General features: G+C 39.8%; 1 protein-coding gene across 2 annotated transcripts in view; it reads right to left on the bottom strand.

The window, feature by feature from the left end:
- The window catches only part of GFM2 (GTP dependent ribosome recycling factor mitochondrial 2), a 29,827-nt gene extending 9,968 nt beyond the window's left edge, over window positions 1–19,859 (bottom strand). Inside the window, exons 1-12 of one of the 2 annotated variants that reach the window (XM_034774687.1) lie at window positions 19,677–19,859; window positions 16,750–16,839; window positions 16,032–16,119; window positions 14,996–15,041; window positions 14,185–14,282; window positions 12,436–12,561; window positions 10,397–10,485; window positions 9,114–9,202; window positions 8,274–8,334; window positions 7,010–7,195; window positions 3,139–3,219; window positions 317–465 (exon numbers count right to left, since the gene is read on the bottom strand). In XM_034774687.1, the coding sequence (XP_034630578.1) occupies window positions 317–465; window positions 3,139–3,219; window positions 7,010–7,195; window positions 8,274–8,334; window positions 9,114–9,202; window positions 10,397–10,485; window positions 12,436–12,561; window positions 14,185–14,282; window positions 14,996–15,041; window positions 16,032–16,119; window positions 16,750–16,812 (1,076 nt within the window). In that variant the 5' untranslated portion in view covers window positions 16,813–16,839; window positions 19,677–19,859. The remainder of the gene's footprint in view (window positions 1–316; window positions 466–3,138; window positions 3,220–7,009; window positions 7,196–8,273; window positions 8,335–9,113; window positions 9,203–10,396; window positions 10,486–12,435; window positions 12,562–14,184; window positions 14,283–14,995; window positions 15,042–16,031; window positions 16,120–16,749; window positions 16,840–19,676) is intronic. The other variant, XM_034774688.1, reaches the window with a different exon arrangement.
- Between the last annotated feature and the right edge of the window lie 272 nt (window positions 19,860–20,131).

The following is a 20,131-nucleotide window of genomic DNA, read 5'->3' as shown; positions in this document are numbered from 1 at the left end:
AGATGAAAGGTGGTTTACAACTATAAATTATGATTAAACAAGTTTTGCAGTCAAAAATATACACACATGCTTTGGATAGTACTGACCAAGTAGCTTCGGTACTCAAGTATATTTTTATGACTGCACATCTTAGTTTTATTCCCAGTGTAAAATGGCATTCCTACTGGATAAAAAAACCCTCAGTAAACACTTTAAAAAATATAGCCCCATTTTGGAAATCACAAACAATTCTACAAGGAGAAAATGTAGAATAATGTAATTTTATCAATTCATTTTCCCAAACAGATAAATTACTTTATCTTCTCATTACACTTACAGAAAGTCATAGGAACGTTCATTAGGTGCAGGTAAGTACATCGTAACGGCGTCCAGTAAAGGCTGTACTCCTTTATTCTTCAATGCGCTTCCACAGAATACAGGTACTGCTTTCTGTGCCAGCGTTACTCTACGTACAGCAGACTGTAACTGCAGAAGGAGAGAAGAGTATTTTCAATTCACGTATTTATAACTTAGCCTTTAAAAAAAAATTGAATACAGGGAAGCAGTGAGGAAAATTAAGGCACAATTCCAGAAACCCTCCACACATGGGCTTTCCACTGATTTGAATGGGAGTTTTTCCTCACAGAACCACACCTATAATTTGTAGTAACTGTAGATTACAAATCAGGTGGTTTCTGGGTGGACAAAAGTAATGATTTTTAAAAATCCTGTTTTAAATTAAGAAATTGTTTAAATTTTAATCAGATTTCTTTTATTTATATGTTGCTAGTTCTTTACTATATTTCCATTTTGTAGTCTTAAATGGCTGAAGCGGATGTTTTCCACTTGTTTCTTTCTTTAGTTTCCTAAATATTAGTAAAATTTCAGTTAGAGATTTTTTTTTCCTGAGAAATTTCATAGTAAAAGTGCTCATCTACCCTGAAAAAAAACCAAGTCCAAGGCCATTATTACAGCCTTACTGTGAGAACACCACATACTCAAACACAAAATTGACATGCAAATAGCCCAATACTGTATTTGCCAACAAAAATAAATAAGATTATAACTATCACAAGTGAAGAAAGTGAAAGTGGACATGCTTCAGACAGGCTATACTCCTCCATCAGGGTTTGTGGTTTGAAGTCAATGGGACTTGTGCTCCTGAATCACTTAGGGTACAACTACCGGGGGGATGTGTTGGGGGGGGTGGAGGAAGGAGAGAGATGGTAGCGGGAAATCCATGGCAGCGTGTCTCAGAGTCCAAATCAACTGAGGCAGGCTTGTGAGGCTCGTGCTATGGGTCTAAAGATACCCGTGTGTAGACATTCAGGCTCGGAGCCCAGGCTCTAGCCTAAGCGTCCACACAGCTATTTTTACCCCCAGAGGGCTCTGAGTTGACCTGGGCTCTGAGACTTGCTGCTGTGAGTCTTTTTTTTGCTGTGTAGACATACTGTTAGGTGCTTTTGAAAACCTTACCTGTAGATGCCTAAATACGAGCTTAGGAGTCTAACTTTAGACTCCTGTTTTTGAAAAATATTGTATGTTTGTACAAAGTAAGTTCACAATTACTTAGTGGAAATCTAAATACCCTTTCAATGTGAACAACGAAGCAATCTGTTTTGAAGTGAAATATTTTTGGGGAGAATTTTTTTTTTTTTTTTTTAAATACAATTTTAGCTCCTGATGCTGCAAACACTTATGTACATGTGCAACTCTAAGCACATGAGAAGTCCTATTGAAGTCAATGGGGCTATTTGTTTGAGCAAAGTTGTGTACCTGGTTCAATGTTACAGTGTTAGGGCCTTGATTTTCAATATTTTGAATTTTGCCTATAGGAGTTTTATAAGTCTCAGTAAGATATTCTTACAGTGGCTTAAAAAAAAAATCCAGACTTTATAATGTAGTTCATTATAAATTCTAATCTAAAGTTGCAACAGCACAAATTTTAAAATTAGCTTTATTTTATTTTTATTACAAAGCCTCCACCTGATTTATATCCCTGATATTAAAATTAAAAATAAAATGATCTTGATTTAAAATTGCTCCACCCTTGCTTGTTTTGATTTTTAACAGTTAACCTTTCTGTTGGAATGTACAAGTGATAATACGGTGTCCCACATTTTAATTGCTTTCCTTACATTTTAAAGGGGATTGTAGGGCTATATTTGATCTCAGGAAGGTTAGAGAGTATTTCAAACTACAGTATGTAAATACAGTTGTACAAAACTCACATCAGTAACAAAATTGTTCAAAAACAGTAGCCTCCTCCAAGACCCTGATCCAAAGCTCATTGGAGTCTTTCCTCTGACTCCAAATGGCTATGGATCAGACTATAAAACAATTGCCTGTTTAGGTGCTGCAACAGATAAGAGCCCCTGGGGCCCAGATCCCATGACTTCAGAACAACAAAAGTCACACAAGGCAAGGACCATCTTTTTGTTGTGTGTGTGTAAAGCACCTAGCACAACATGGTCCTTGGCTCTGACAAGGGTCCCATAAGCGCTAAGGTGGTGGTGGTGGTAATAAATGGTAATAAGGCTGTCACTATTTTCTCCTACAAGAGGAAAGTCAATCAAGGAGCTCTGTGTCAGACATCCATCCTGGGATGTTTGAACATCCCCTCAATTCACACCAACCAGATTCTGCTCTCAATTACCCTGGTGTAAATCCAGACCCGCTCAAAGCAGAAACTGGCCCGCTGCATAGGATGTTCTATTTTCCCTTCCTTAGCCTCTTCCTCCAATATCCAGGTAACTTTAAACAAAAATCACCCCTAATAAAATTAACTTATTTTTATTAATTGTGTCCAACATGTTTGAGAATCAGATTCAATAGCAATATCAGATTAATCCTTTCATTACACAGTTTGAGTAGAATACTGCTTGTTAAATTCACAGCACTTTAATCACCATCTAAATTGGCTTAATGCTTTGGTACTAAAACAAAAGGAAACACTTCTTCACATGATCTACAGCTGGCTACGGTAGCTTAAGTCTGAAATTTAAACATGTATTTATTTATTTATTTATTTTAGTACTGGTCAACACAGAATGCATGCTTGCTACATCACACTTAATCTATATGCACAACAGAAAAAATAAAAATCAGAATGACAGCTGGTAAAAAAACAGTCATAGTAACTGGATGGTAAAAATGTACCTTATCAGCTGGTAGTAAGTCAAAATTTTCACTAAAATCTCCTAGAACCAGCTCAGCAAATTCATCATCCAGATCTGCAACCTGCAAGAGAGAATATTTCCGCATTATCTGTAACTATACTATTCCACAGTTGGCCCAGCAATACTAGCTATCTGAGCCAGAAAACTAATGCAGAATGAAGCTTTTGCAAACATTGGAGATCATGGATTCAGAGTCTTGCAAATATAATTTACATTTATTACAATAAAATTGAAAAAGTGACAAGATTAGCTAACACTGATGGAACATGAGTTATTGAGAAGCTGAACTTTGAATAAAAGCGGTTTTATTTTAGAAAATTGCAATTTTGAACACATTGTTAAAATGAATGTTTCCCTCTTATGTTACAGAATGTTAGTTTATAATAATAGATGCTTTAGTATACTACCAAATAAAAAAAAGTAGACTAAAGCAATCTGCTGTGTTATGAGGAAAGAAAACTTTGAAATAATAAATGAACATTAAACACTAAAATGTCCAACTTGCTAATGTGCATCTCTACCTAGCCACAACTGCTTTTACTATCTAGGACAAGCTTTTTCAGACCCTTTTAGGTACTTTAGAGAGCTATCTGGGATTTTGGGGGATTGCCTGGGGAGTGAATCCACAACGGGGAAAAACAGAGCCTCTGAGAAAATGGTACTTCAAGAAGTGAGAACTGCAGGCTGACTTAAAGTTGCTGGACAATGTATTAGACCGACAGATAATGCACATTCATCATCTCTCAGACTGAAAGATTCCAGCCAACAGTGACAGCTGTGAAGAGCTCAAATAGAATAAATGCTTCACAGCTGTAAAGGATTATCTCCCTCTAATGGTTAACAGAGCTGCTGATCATCTAAAACTGAAATTTGTCTATTTGTATATATAAAAATCAGCTAAAACATGAAAAGTAATATATTTACTTCATTAACTAAATGAAAGGAAAATGCTACAAGTTTTTTCCACAAGATTTGTATTCCAACTATTATATTTTAGATCAGCGTTGAGTGGACAGCTCTCGCACAAAGTTATCCAATCAAACAACATTAATGGTCAATCAGATCTTATATCCAGCTTCTGAGAAGGACTGGTAAACAAACACTCTGCCCTTATATAGTGCTTTTTATTAATGATACCAATGTAAATCCCTTTGATAAACTGTGAAGCACTACCACCCCCTTTTTCCAACTGGAGAATTTGAGGAACTAAGTGGTTAAATAACCCTCCTGATGTGACTTTGCAAGGAACGTAAAACAGATCTTCCAACTCTCAGATTGACACTCCGATCACTTCATCTCCATCTCCCACAGCTGATGTTTTAGAAGAATTTGAAAATCCACAATAATCTACCTAGCCAGTTGTGCAGTGCTACAAATGCATGGGTGGAAGGCTCTTCCATGACCACTAGAATAAGTCAGATTATACCACAATTTTAACTTGCATAACTACAAATATTAGAAATTATAGAACTATCCATTAGTTTCCTTATTCTCCAATCAACATTTATTACTCTTGTAAATATCAGAGATAACAGCATGCAAAAATCCCTGTATTTTGAGAGAATAAACAATGAAATGCAGCAAAGTCATTCAGCTATGACTAACCCCTCTATTACAATTTATGAGTTTATTCCAAAGACAGAGTGTGACACATTAGAATTATAGCACAGGAAAAAGACTCGCTGAACAGACAACTCACAAAGATGATGCCCTGTTTAAAATGTCACAGAATTGAAGGCCAGAAGGATCCACTGTGATACTGTATTCATTGTTTCGGTCCAAAAAGTAGCAACCTAAACTGAGCCAACTGTACCATCTGTGTGTTCTAAGATTTTTATATAGAAATAGATTGCGTTTATATCTTGTATTCATAACACAGTAGTGCTGAAAAGATTCCAAAAGTTGCAATCTGCATAAGAGAAGGATAGCTAACACAAAGAACTGGGAGTTAGGAAACATGGGTTCTTCTAGTCTCAGCTCAGTCATGGACTTCCTGCATGAACTTGGCCAAGTTATTTAATCTTTCTGTACTTTAGAGTTTGGTCATCCCTATGTTATCACATAGGTGTTGCGAGACTAAAGGGCCCAAGTCACTCAAGTCAGTGGCAGCTTTGTCACCAACTTTGGTCAGAGTAGGTTTGGGCCCTAATTTATGAAGTGCCTTGAGATAGGGCTGTCAAGTGATTAAAAAAATTAATCGTGATTAATCTCACTGTTAAATAATAATAGAATACCATTTATTTAAATATTTTTGGATGTTTTCCACATTTTCAAATATAATGATTTCAATTACAAACACAGAATACAAAGTGTACAGCACTCATTTTATATTTATTTTTTATTACAAGTATATGCACTGTAAAAAAAACCCACAAGAAATAGTATTTCTCAATTCACCTAATACAAGTACTGTAGTGCAATCTCTTTATCATGAAAGTTGAACTTACAAATGTAGAATTATGTACAAAAAAACTGCATTCAAAAATAAAACAAAATAAATACTGTAAAATTTGAGAGCCTGCAAGTCCACTCAGTCGCTCTTCTTGTTCAGCCAATTGCTCAGACAAACAAGTTTGTTTACATTTGCAGGAGATAATGTTACCTGTTTCTTGTTTACAATATCACCTGAAAGTGAGAACAGGCATCCTCATGGCACCGTTGTAGGCGGTGTCGCAAGATAATTATGAGCCAGATTCACTAAAGATTCATATGTCCCTTCATGCTTCAGCCACCAGCTGATGATGGGTTCTACTCAGTAACAATCCAAAGAAGTGCGGACCAACGCATGTTCATTTTCACTATCTAAGTCAGATGCTACCAGCACAAGGTTGATTTTGTTTTTTTGGTGGTTCGGGTTCTGTAGTTTCCGTATCGGAGTGTTGCTCTTTTAAGACTTCTGAAAGCATGCTCCACTCCCTGTCCCAATCAGATTCTGGAAGGCACTTCAGATTCTTAAATCTTGGGTTGAGTGCTGTAGCTATCTTTAGACATCTCACATTGGTATCTTCTTTGTGTTTTGTCAAATCTGCAGTGAAAGTGTTCTTAAAACAAACATGTGCTGGGTCATCATCCGAGACTGCTATAACATGAAATATATGGCAGAATGCGGGTAAAACAGAGCAGGGGACATGCAATTCTCCCCCAAGGAGTCTCAAATTTAATCAACACATTATTTTAATGAGTGTCATCAGCATGGAAGCATGTCCTCTGGAATGCTGGCTGAAGCATGAAGTGGCACACAAATGTTTAGCATATCTGACATGTAAATACTTTGCAATACAGGCTACAAAAGTGCCATGCAAATACCTGTTCTCACTTTCTGGTGACGTTCTAAATAAGAAGAGGGCAGCATTATCTCCTATAAATGTAAACAAACTTGTTTGTCTTAGCGATTGTCAGAATGAGAAGTAGGACTGAGTGGCCCTATAGGCTCTGAAATTTTACATTGTTTTGTTTTTGAGTGCAGTTATGTAACAAACAATCTACATTTCATGACAAAGAGATTGTACTACAGGTACTTGTCTGAGGTGAATTGAAAAATACTAATTTCTTTTGTTTATTATTTTTACAGTGCAAATATTTATAATGAAAAATAATATGTACTTTATTTCAATTACAACACAGAATACAATATATATAAAGACGTAGAAAAACAACCAAAATATTTAAAAAATTTCAATTGGTATTCTATTGTTTAACAGTGCGATTAAAACTGTGATTAATTTTTTAATCGCAATTAATTTTGAGTTAATCATCTGAGTTCACTGTGATTAATCGACAGCCCTAATACAGAGTATTTTAAAAATTAATATATTTTTAAGTACTATACATATTTACTTTAGAAACTTTACTTGTTCTATTAAGGCATTTCTTGCATCTCTGACATCCTTTAACAATTCAGGATCATCAGTTTCTATCAGGGGTTTTTGCTCAAAAACTTTTCCATCATCCAGACTAGAAGAAGGGTTCCAAATAATTTGTTCCTTGGTCACTACATCAACCAGTCCCTTGAAGGTCTTGGCCTCACCAATTGGCAACTGTAAAGAGAAAGGAAAATTACACAATTAGGAAACACTAGTGTCATAACTATAAAGGAAAGGGTAACAGCTGTCCTGTGTACAGTGCTATAAAATCCCTCCTGTCCAGAGACTCCAAAATCCTTTTCCCTGTAAAGGGTTAAGCAGCTCAGGTAACCTGGCTGGCATCTGATCTAAAGGACTAATAAGGGGACAAAATGCTTGGAGGGGGGGGGGGGGGGGGAGGAGGCTTTTGTTTGTGCTCTTTGTTTTGGGAGGGCGTTCGCTCTCGGGACAGAGGGACCAGACATCAATCCAGGTTCTCTACATCTTTTTAAACAAGTCTTTTTTATTTTAAACTTGTAAGTAAATAGCCAGGCAAGACGTGTTAGTTTTTGTTTTTTGTTTTTTTAACTTGTAAATGTACTTTTTACTAGAGTGTTTATTTTTGTTTGCTGTACTTTGAACTTAAGACTAGAGGGGAGTCCTCTGAGTTTTTTAAGTTTGATTACTTTGTAAGGTTAATTTTTATACTGATTTTACAGAGATGATTTTTACTTTTTTTTTTTTTAATTAAAAGCTTTTTTTTTTTTTTTTTTTTTAGAACTTGTTTGATTTTTTTTTTTTTTTTAATTTAAGGGGGTTGGATTTGTTTTTCCTAGGAGTTGGTGGGGGGAAGGGGGGGGGATGGTTAATTTCTCCCTGTGTTAAGATTCAAGGGGGTTGAATCTGTATTCACCAGGGAATTGGTGAAGGTTTCTCAAGGCTTCCCAGGGATGAGAATTCTGGGGATAGTGGCAGCAGACCAGAGCTAAGCTAGTAGTTAAGCTTAAAAGTTTTCATGCAGGCCCCTACATTTGTACCCTAAAGTTCAAAGTGGGGATACAGCCCTGACAACTAGTCTGAATATAAATCTACCTGTCACATGCAGATTTGTTCAACAGTAAAATTATTAATACAACAAATAATGAGTATGGACTTTTGTTATTTATATCCTATTTCCATTGTGTGAAAGTATTTATAACTGTTTTGTTTGTTTATATTTTATAACAATAAAAATAAAGTTAAAAAATAATTAACATTACATTTCTTAGTTTACCTGTAAAAGCAAAGGTTTTGTCTTCAACTTTTGCTTGATGCTGTCAACAGCATAAGTAAAACTACATTAAAAAAATAACAGATGTTAAAAAGAAGAGTTAGCCCAGTTTAATGATATACATCAGTTTATCCATTGGTTTAATATTTCTTATTTACTGCAAAACTAGTTCTACAATTACAAAAAATATATCTTTTGAATAAGATTTAGCATTATAATTTTTTTGCTGGCCACCCCCACTGTGATATTTCCAACTCTACTTCATAAAATGTTCCGCTTCATTATAATTAAGGCTACGATTATGTCATGGAATCCGTGACTTCCACTGACCTCCGTGACATGTTCTGCTCCCGGGCTGGAGCTTCCAGCCAGCCCCACCCCTGCAGCTCCCAGCCCCCGTCCTGGTGGGGGGACCCGAAGCTGCCCAGCTGTGGCTAGGGACTCCCTGCAGCTGCCCAGCGCGTGGCTGGTGACTCCCCGCAGCTGCCAAGCCATGGCGGGACCCCGCAGCTGCCCAGCCAGCAGGGACTCCACGGGGGACCCTGCAGCTGCCCAGCTGCTTCGGGGCAAGGGTACCCCACAGCAGGCCAACCCTGCGGGGTCGCAGCAGTGTGGGACCCGGGAGCCCCAGCAGCAGTGGGTGCAGAACCCGCCTACCCCTTTTGTCGGGGCTATTTTTAGTGAGAGTCAGGGACAGGTCACGGGCTTCCATGAATTTTTGTTTATTGCCTGTGACCTGTCCCTGACTTGCACTAAAAATATCCATGACAAAAAACTTAGCCTTAATTATAGTTAGAAATATTCTCCCAAGCCAGCCCCCTGTAGTGTGCTTATCGTTTATACCTTGCCCCATTTTTGTCCATCTTGTTTAAAAAACAAATTCGTGGTATATGGTGCTTGTCTGCTTGTCTCCATACCGTTAGAGTCTGTGCCTAAAGAAAAATGACAGAAAACTTCAAAATGCTTGCCCTGGTGGCCGAATGGCAGCTCACTGATGTACGAGACCCAGATTAGTTTTCTCATCTTGAACTCTTGCTCCCTTGCTGCAAAGGCAGCGAGATCAACATATGCAGGGGAAGGAACTGCATTGAACTGCTCAGCCGCTACTCCTTGACCTGTTAAACTGCAGCATTGATAGGTTCCAAAATGAGCCTTGTCCCATCCAGTCTTCGCAAAGCTGGAAGGAATGACTGTGACCCCCCAGGTTGGGGCCTCGAGGATGTCAGGGATAAAATGAGGGGAAAATGGAAGCAATCTAAGTGATGTGGGGGATTCCATAAGGAATAAAAACCTAATACGTATACACACTATAAATATTACTGCTAACATGTCGAAGTGCACACAAAGTAAACACTTGTATACCTATGGATAGGCCAGCAATTTTTACTGCAACTGGGTTGGCATAACAGCAGCAATCAATACAACTTGCACATTGCTGGGCATTTCTAATATTTTTTATTAAAGCAAATTAAAATCGGGTATATTAGAAATAGTTCAAATATTGAAGTCCAGTCTCTTAACACATGGGGGAAGTTCATACACGTGTTCCATGTATTAGTAGATGAATAGAACCCTTACGATCTATTTTTGTTGTTGTAGTCGATCAAAAGCTTCTCTCTAACATGGCAGCACATAGGGTGCCACAAAGGAAACACAAATTCTGGCCTGTCCCCAAGACTTCTGCACTCTGATCTGATCATCATACTAGACGCTCCAAGCGGGACCTGGAGAACCTCCAAGGGGAAACAGCATTCTGGCTGAGAATTAAAGTAATTCTCTACAATTAAATTCTATGTGAGAAATGAACAGCTACTTATTTCTTCCCACAGATGAAGCTAGCCAAAACGTCTTAATGATCTCAAGCTCTGTATCTGTTACAAAAGACCAATGGTGAAAACACTTACTTTTGCCCTGTCATCAGGAACAAGAAAGCTCTCAATACCACAGAAAATTGTAATTTCCACATGAAATCAGATCTCAAAATTAGTTTGTCTGAAACCAAATTTTGACTGTCTGAAGCCATCAGAGCATAAACCACACTAACACAGAACAGGGTCTCAGAGGAAGCTACCTGAGCCTATTTTAAGTCATTACATGTTGCAAAATCTTAACTGAGTAATTTTTACCTCCACACCAGCTGAAGCATCAAATACAGCCACTGCACCATCCAGCACTCTCAGGGAACGTTCAACTTCCACTGTAAAGTCCACATGACCTAAATGATTGAATTATGACATTGCATAATGTAAAACAGGTAAAAGTAGTAAGTCAGATATAACATTTTTCACCAAGTTAGAATGGCAACACTTCTTTAAGTTTATAAAAATGCTCACATCCAATGTTATGGGCTCACATATACTCATTACAGAATCATAGGACCTTGCGAGATCATCAAGTCCAGCCCCGGTGCTGAGGTAGGGCCAAGTATACCTAGGCCACCCCAGAAAGGTGTTTTTCTAAACTGTTCTTAAAAACCTCCAGTGATGAGGATTCCATAACCTAGTTAGAAAGTTTTGCCTAATATCTAATCTCCCTTGCTGCAGATTAAGCATATAATTTATTGGCCGACCATCATGGAAAACAATTGCTTGCCATTCTCATTATAATAGCCCTTTACATACTTGAAGAATGTTATCAGGTTCCCCCTCAGTCTTCTTTTCTCAATACTAGTCACACCCAATATTTATTACCTTTCCTTGTAAATCAGGTTTTCTGAACCTATTCCTTATGTAGCAGGGCCACCCAGAGGATTCAGGGGGCCTGGGGCAAAGCAATTTCGGGGGGCCCTTCCATAAAAAAAAGTTGCAATACTATAGAATACTACATTCTCATGGGGGCCCCTGCAGGGCCCGGGGCAAATTGTCCCACTTGCTCCTCCCCACCCCGAGCGGCCCTGTTTTGTAGCTCTCCCCTGGGCTCTCTCCAATTTGTCCACAACTTTTTTAAATTGTGGCAACCAGAACTGGACACAGTATTCCCGATAAGGCCTCATCAGTGCCAAATAGAGCAAGACAATTACCTCCAATCTAACATATAAAATTCCTGTTAATTCACCCCAGAATATTAGCCTTTTCTGCAACTGTGCCACAATGTTGGCTTATATATATACCCCAGATCCTTTTCAGCAGTACTACTGCCTTGCAAGTTATTTCCCATTTTGTGTTGCACATTTGAGTTTTTCCTTCACAAGTGTAGTACTTTGTACTTGTCTTACTTGAATTTCATCTTGATGATTTCAGATCAATTCAGCTTCAGCTTGTCAAGGTTGTTTTGAATTCTAATCCTGCCCTCTAATGTGCTTGCAGTCCCTCCCAGCTTGGTATCATCCACAAATTTTGTAAGAACACTCTCGATTCCATTATCCAAGTCATTAATGAAAATACTGAACAGTATCAGATGCAGGACTAACCCATGCAAGACTCACTAGATACGTCCTCACAGTTTGACAGCAAACCACTAACCACTTTGAGTACCATCTTTTAACCAGTTCTGCACCCCTCTCTATAATAATTTCATCTAGACCACATTTTCCTAGTTTGCGTATGAGACTGTCATCTGGGACTGTGCCAAAAGCTTACTACAAATCAAGATATATCGTATCTACTGCTGTATTCCCTCCCCCAGTCCACTAGGCCAGTAACTGTTAAATAAAGAAATCAGGTTGGTTTGGCAAGATTTGTTCTTGATAAATCCACATGGGTTATAACTTCTTAGCCCGTTATCCTCTAAGTGCTTACAAATTGCTCCAGTATCTTTCTAGGTATCAAAGATAGTCTGACTGATCTATAATTTCCCAGGTCTTCTTTGTTCCCCATTTTAAATACAGGTATTATGTTGGCCCTTCTCCAGTCCTGTGAGAACTCACCCATCATCCCTGAGTTCTAAAAGATAACTGCTAATGGTTCCAAAATTGCTTCATCCAAGTATCCTAAAGTGAATTTCATCAGGCTCTGGTGACTTGAATACATCTAACTTCTCTACATATTCTTTAACCTGTTCTTTATAAAACCACAGCAACAGTTGGGTCCTGCATCCAATCAACTGAACCCTCTGAGATTGCACAAAACTTTAAAACCAAGGTTCACTTTCTAAGCTACCTGAGCCCATCTACTCCTCCGTACCACCAACAGGAGAAAGCCTGAGAGAACATATTCTAATACTGTACCTGGTGTGTCAATCAGGTTGATTCTATAGCCCTTCCAATCAAAAGTAACAGCAGCAGACTGAATGGTAATGCCACGTTCTCGCTCTTGTGCCATGAAATCCGTCACTGTGTCCCCATCATCGACATCTAATCAGTATGAACATATGCACCATTTCAGTTTGGTCACATAACTTTACATTTTGAATTACCTGCCTTGGACCAAAGTAAAGATGATGATTATTTCTCCTAGACCGTATCTACTCTGTATACTTCCTAGCCATGAAAATTGCTTCGGATTCAGGGAAACAGAATCATAGGACTGGAAGAGACCTTGAGAGGTTATCTAGTCCAGTCCCCGCACTCATGGCAGGACTAAGTATTATCTAGACCATCCCTGACAGATGTTTGTCTAACCTGCTCTTAAAAATCTCCAATGATGGAGATTCCACAACCTCCCTAGGCAATTTATTCCAGTGCTTAACTACCCTGACAGTTAGGAAGTTTTTCCTAATGTCCAACCTAAACCTCCCTTGCTGAAATTTAAGCCCATTGCTTCTTGTCTTATCCTCAGAGGTTAAGAAAAACCATTTTTGTCCCTCCTCGTAACAATCTTTTACGTACTTGAAAACTGTTATGTCCCCCCGCAGTCTTCTCTTTTCCAGACTAATAGAATAGAATGATAAGCCGATTGATAATGCCAGCTCATAACTAAACTCCTCCTCTTTAGAAAACAAATGCGCTTTAAAAAAAATTAATAAAGCCCACCTTCCCCCCACTTGTGACTGAATCCTCAACTGTGGCAGAACACTGCTGAATGCAGCCAAGGAGTGGTACGCTTATGCCACCTTTTTGTTCACTCCCCTCAGTCCTGTGGATTGATATGGGCTGGTTTATGCTCCCTCAACTCCCATGTAATTTTAAAACAGTCTCAGAGCTACTTTAAGTTGTGTTGGCAGATAGCCCCCAATAGTTTCCAGCAGCTGGATATCATTGGAGCACAGCAGTGCTCCTGCCACACATCTTTCCCACAAAATACTGCCTATGCCAAGGCCAGGCAAGGAGGTTGTATAGAGCCAGCTACTTCAGCTTCTTGCTGCATGGGGAATCCAGGGCTAGGGACTATTCCCCAATTGTATTTATTCAATCTTTCTTGCTTTCATTCGCATTTGCTTCTTTGATATACTAATACAAAATCCTCCCAGCAGTAAGAAGCCAAAACACTTTAACACAGATGTACCTATTCCTTCTCCTAAATATTAATTTCTTTTATACTTAGTTTCTCATCCTGTATTCCTACTAGTTTATAATTAGACTGTCGACCCCACTCATAATGCTGTTCTCAGACACCAGCCTAAATGAACACAGGAAAGAGAATTCAGCATCCTAATTTTAAAATTCCAATTGTATTTTTGGTGGAATACTTGATAAATTCTCCACCAACTCAGGGAGGAAAACTACAATGAAGTGCTGCCAACAACATTGTTTTTGCTACTGAAGAGTCACTATGCAAAATTTAAATAGCAAGACAAAACCCAAACTGTGAACAGAAGGCGCTATTACAAAAAGGAATATCATGGGAGCATTTGCTATATGCACCCTGATTACTATTTATTATAATAAAATATGCATCGTGCTTTCATTGTATTTCAATATAATATCAAAATGACAGATTATATTTTATACAACATATTCTACAGGACAACCTCTAATTTTATATTAATTTTTTGCTAAATTTCTCAAACCTACTAAAATAAAAACAGCAGTTCTAACCTCCCAGTGCTCTTGTGTATCCGGAATAGTATAACATTCTCTCTGTGGTTGTAGTTTTCCCTGCATCGATATGAGCCATGATGCCAATGTTACGGATCCTGCATAAAACAAGCAAAAGCATTTAATGTAAATGGTTTTTTATTCAGAAATATTGTGATTGTGATCAATTTTATGACTTCATGATCAACAGCCAGAGGTAGCTTTTTTCCCCATTCACTGCACAAATGATGTAGTTAGAGCATAACTGTAGTGTATATACTCATAACATTTCAATGTTAAAATAGAAATGGTAGAAATACAGCTCCGGGCTTTCTTCCACATCACCACTAATCACCCATTTTTAAAACAAATGGGCACAATACTAAGAAGATTAAAAAACAGCGAACGCATGTTTGTACTACAGTTTATATTCAGATATCAAGCACTGGAAACAGAGAACAGACAGCTAGAATGTATACCACTAAATTCTCACTAGCAACCATTCCTACCAAGATCAGAACAGATTGGAAGTCAATCAGTATACACATTGACCTTTCCACTGAGGGCTCAATCCAGGGCCCATTTAAGTCAATGGAAAGACTCCCAATTCTACCAACCTGAAACCTCCTCCACAATTGGTTCCTGCCTCCTTACATTTATTCCCAGAATATATCCCCGATTCCCCATAAAAAAAAAAAAAACTGCTATCGAGTGCAGTTTAGAACATGAGCAGATTGAAGCAGTGGTCACTACAGTATTCTATGGTTCTTTTGCAACACACCCCAACATCATCATATCTATTGCTTACATACTGAAAATAAGCAGTACTTACTTAGCTATAGGAGGGGTAATGATAGAACGCAAAGATTTGACATCTCCTATTGCAGAAAAAAAAAAAAAAAAAAAAAAGCAATGGTCAAAACTTAAATTCCCAGTCTATGAATGATACTTGAAATCTCACCACTGCTGAGTAGAGCAAGACAATTACCTACTTTGTCTTACATACGACACCCATTAATAGATCCCACAATGTATTGCTTTTTTCGCAAGTACATCATACTGTTGTCTTATATTCACTCTGAGATCCACTATAATCCCCAGATCCTTTTCAGCAATACTACTGCCTAGCCAGTTATTCCCCCATTTTGTAGTTGTAAATTTGACTTTTCCTTCCCAAGAGTAGTACCTTGCAATTGTCTTTGTTAAATTTCATCCTGTTGATTTCAGACCAATACTCCAATTTGTCAAGGTCATTTTGAATTCTAATCCTTTGTCATCTGCAAATTTTATAAGCATAACTCTCTACTCCATTACCCAAGTTCTCAATGAAAATACTGAATAGTACTGGACCCCACTAGAGATGTCCTCCCCATTTAACAAGCAAATTTAAATTAATTTTTTGTTTTCACAGAAATTTTCTGACCAGCCCCCTTTTAACAAAGATTCAGTAATGAAACTGTCCTTCAGGGAGTTCAGAACCTCTTTCTCTGAGCAGGAATCCCTCTCTCTCTTCACATGCTACATGCTCAAGGCAGGTTTTGATATTACTAGCCATTCTATCTTTACCGAGTACTTCAAGCCAAAAGGCCGGGTCTCAAGAACACTTAGCTCCTGATTCTTTTTCATTTTTGCTAAAGGATTTACATTTTCCTCTTATGCCCTCTACTATGCAATGCCTCACTCCTCTGTCCTTAATCCTCTTCTCTACACTGCTCTTCTTCTGCTTGATATACTAAATGTTACACACAACGATTATAAAACAATAAGATAAGAAAGTATAATTTAGGATTTTTATTCCCTATTTTCTTTCTACTACAGATAAGTGAAAGGCAAGTTTAGAAAAATAAAAAAATAATTTAAAGTATTACCTGGTGGAAAGCTGTAATTTCTCTGATGACATTCTTGTGATTTTAATCTTTTTACAACCCTTGCTCTTGCCCATCTGCAGTACATACACTTTAAAGAAAAAAAATTAAAAGGAGTTACTTTGTAGAAATACTTTTTGGAAACTATGGTAACTTCTTGCACTGTCCTTTTCCTAAAATGAGCATTAACGATATCTGCAGCAATGGATGTGTGAATAATTGATTATACTTCCACGTGAGCTATTCTGAATAATATTTTGGACACTTGCAGGCATCTCAGCATTACTTGCTAGAGTCAAAGACCAAAAACAAAGCCATACCCAGCAGAATTTGTAAAGCCTAATGAAAATGCAAGTCAAAGACTATACTGAAATCAGTATAAACTGTCAGTATTAGCAGTATTTAAACACATACAAGGAGTGAGGCAAAATCATATACCGGACCTCACTGGAATTACAAGTATAAACCAAAACATTTACAGAAACTGCCACTTTATTGAGGTAAAGATATACACACGAAAAGCCATCTACATGTTTCTGAGCTTCCCCACAAACTATAAAATAAAAATCTATTTTGACATTTGAAACAAAATGAATATTAAGTTTCATTCCAGACATTAAAATATTTATATTTATTCAGTTTGGCCTCAGTATCCCATTTTGCTTAAAAGAAAATATTGAGCAAATGCTCACTGGCAAATAAAAATCTGAGAAGAGCTTACCTTATTGCACAAACTTGATGCTTTCAGGACATTCACTGAAAATTTCCTCGGAACTCTCAACATTATTACTCTATTGTCTACAGCTGCACCCTGCCAATATAAGCAAATACTGTATAAAAAGATCACGATCCAAATTAAGTATCTGAACTGTTTCCATTCTAGTCAACGGGAAAACTTTCACTGGCCTAAATGGGAACTGGATTGAGCCATATTTTCTCAGAAATACAGTAATGCCAACAGAAGTTAAAACTGTACATGTACATCTACAAACAATATAAAGTATATTTCTAAGACAAAAAATATGCCAGTACTTACTTCGTAACCATAAACTACTCAGTTTAAAAGCATGGGCCATATTCAGGCCTAAATGGTCACTGAAACTCCTGGAACTCAGGGCTAAGTTCCAGAAGCTGTACAGTATGCCTCTAATTCCACGGAGGAAATATGGTTTGGTAGCAACAGCATAATACCAGTTCAACTTTTCAACAGCATCAAATCCATTACATAGCAATCAGATTCAAGGGAATACTCGGTGACTCAAGATCCCAGCACAGAAGACAAGTTCTTGAATGTCAGTCAGCAAGGAAACAATTCTAAAAAAAAGCATGGCCCAAAAACACAGGCTTCTGCTGATCTGAAGCTGTATTTGGGAGCTCAACCAGAGAAATGAAAAGAAGTCATGTCTCGTAACCCACATTATTATCTCCTTCACATGGCAACTGGAGATTGGTTAGAGCAGGGGTCGGCAACCTTTCAGAAGTGGTGTGCTGAGTCTTCACTTATTCACTTTAACTTAAGGTTTCGCGTGCCGGTAATACATTTTAACGTTTTTAGAAGGTTATAAGTCTATATTATATAACTAAACTATTGTTGTATGTAAAGTAAACAAGTTTTTCAAAATGTTTAAGAAGCTTAATTTAAAATTAAAATGCTGATCTTATACCGCCTGCCCACTCAGCCCGCTGCCGGCCTGGGGTTCCATTCACCTAGTTCGGCAGTGGGCTGAGCGGGGCCTGCGGGACCCCGGCTGGCAAGGGGCCAGCAGCTGGGACTCCAGACCAGGGGTGCAGGAGCTCCCGTTTGGTGCTCAGGGAGGGGGTGGGGATGTGGGGGGGGTGTAAGAGTCAGGGCATGTGGTAGGGGGGAGGGCTGGGTATAGGGGGGGGGTCAGGACAGAGGGCTGGGGTGCTCGGCTCGTGGAGGTGCTCATGGCGGGGGCTGGAGGAGATATGCCCCGTCCCCACCTCTTCTCTGCCTCCTCCCCAGAGCAGCGAGCACGCTGCGGCTCGGCCCCCTCCCCCTCACAAGGGCGATCAGCTGATCGGTGACAGGGCGAAAGAGAGGGCGAGGGAGGGCAGGAAAGCACCACGCTGGGGGAAAAAGCGGGGGAGAGGGAAGCTTGGCTGCCGGCAAGACCAAGCTTCTGCTTCCTGCCCCCTCAGGAGAAACTGGTGGGCGGGGGGGCTGAATGGGGCCAGGACTCCGGCAGGCAGCAGTGTGCCATCAAAAATCGGCTCACATGCCGTCTTTGGCATGCGTGCCGCAGGTTGCCGACCCCTGGGTTAGAGGCAGGGAAGGAAGAATTCGCCCCAGCAAAACACCAACTGCCCATATTGAATCCTGACATTTGCTGGGGAGAGGTAGGGGCAGAAAGAATGGAAAAAATTAAGTTCTCTCTTTCTCTAGGTTGGACAAACTGGTATACAGATTTTAGCTCTCTCTACTGCAATCCACAGTATCATTACTGCAGCTACTAGGGTTATAAGACCACCCAAGACTAATACCTACAGTCTTTCTATGAAAATGCATTGTGCAAAGTGTCAGTTTTCTGTATCTTGTCAAAATGCTTAAGATGTGCTATTGCTACACGCACACTAGATAGGCTTTTTGATCATCACACTATATTTTTGTTTCTGGTCTGCAGGGCTAATCATACATTTAAAAAATGAAAGTTAGCTTAAATGGGTAAAAAAAAATAATATATTTGTTTTATGGTTTGTGGCTAGTAAGGAAAAGGCCCCAAATTGCAAATAAAATAAGGCTGTAAGTAGTATTACTTATTATTTGTAGTGTGGGAAGAATGCATGGTTCAAAAAGTAACTAATAAAATAAAGAACTGCAGTAACAAAAAAAGTTTGAATTAAAACTTGAAATTAATCACACAGCAAATCTACATAACCTTATTGTCCCCATTACTATTACTTCCCCTCCTCTCCATGTCCTTCGGGTAAGTCATGTTTGTTTAGGCCTTAGTCATGCACTGCAATCTGTGCAGGTGAAGCAGACCATCCATGCAGATCACAATCCTGCATCAGGCAGACTGTGAGATTTTCACAGAAAGGTTTGTAGTGCAAACATCACAATAGGGCCATAATCTAAACTGGAACCCTTGCGCTTTACCATAAATCATTAGCCTAAAGATTTCCATATACATTTTCTTTTTACATTAAGTTTCTCTTTTTTTTAAACAATGTATTGTCTCGGTAATGCCAACACTAGGTACAGTTACAAATATTAACGACCTGTTATCAATAATGGCTTCTAATGAAAAAGTGAGACGAGAAACAAACAACTCCCCGAGCATCCCCAACGCCAGCAGAAAGGCAGGCTAGTTGTGTGGTTACGGCACTAAACTGGGCCTCAGGGTTAGATTCCACACACACACACCCCCCCCGCCCCGGGCAAGTCACTTTGCCTCCCTGCCCCTCAGGCCCCATTTAGCAGGGATCCCGCCCGGCCTCTCGAGGAGCTGGGACAGAGCCTGGGAGGTGCCACTATCAGCGATGAGCCGCACCGAAAACGCCGTCAGTGACCCACAGTAGCAGGGAGCCGGGACGGGGGCAGCGCCGGCACCCCCGGCCTCTCCCCGCACGGCGGCTCGGCAGGTCGCACTCCGTCCCAGGGCTCCGCTGCCCGTCAACACTCACCGGCCGCAGCCAGGACCCAACCCGCTCACTCCGGCCCGGCCTACGATGGGTGCGGAGAAGGGGGCCTCGCCCTCGGGTGTCCGGTGTCCCCGTGCGGAGAAGGGTGGCGACCTCCAGGGAAGGTCTGACCCGTCACCCTGCGCCCCCGCCTGCAGTAGCAGCAGCTTCCTTCCGCTTCCGCTTCCTCCCTGCCCGCCGCGCCGGCGCCGCCTCCTGACCATAGAGAAAGCCTATGATGAAGAAGCGTCTTCCCAGATCGCGCCGCGGCGCGGTGTCCTTTCTCTTCCTCCCGGCCAGCCCCGCCGACTCTCCCCGGGTTCCGGGCCCCGCAGGGATGTCCCAGCAGGCCCTGCTGGCGATTCAGCTACCGGGTTATGATTCAGGCTTTTTTGACGCCCCGAGGCGGGTGGAAGGGAAGGGAAGGGCATCGGCCAAACGCGGCGTATACCGCTTGC

The sequence above is a fragment of the Trachemys scripta genome, chromosome 6 (genome assembly GCF_013100865.1).
Source record: "Trachemys scripta elegans isolate TJP31775 chromosome 6, CAS_Tse_1.0, whole genome shotgun sequence".
Lineage (NCBI taxonomy): Eukaryota > Metazoa > Chordata > Testudines > Emydidae > Trachemys > Trachemys scripta.
This window is presented reverse-complemented; position numbering and strand designations above follow the sequence as displayed.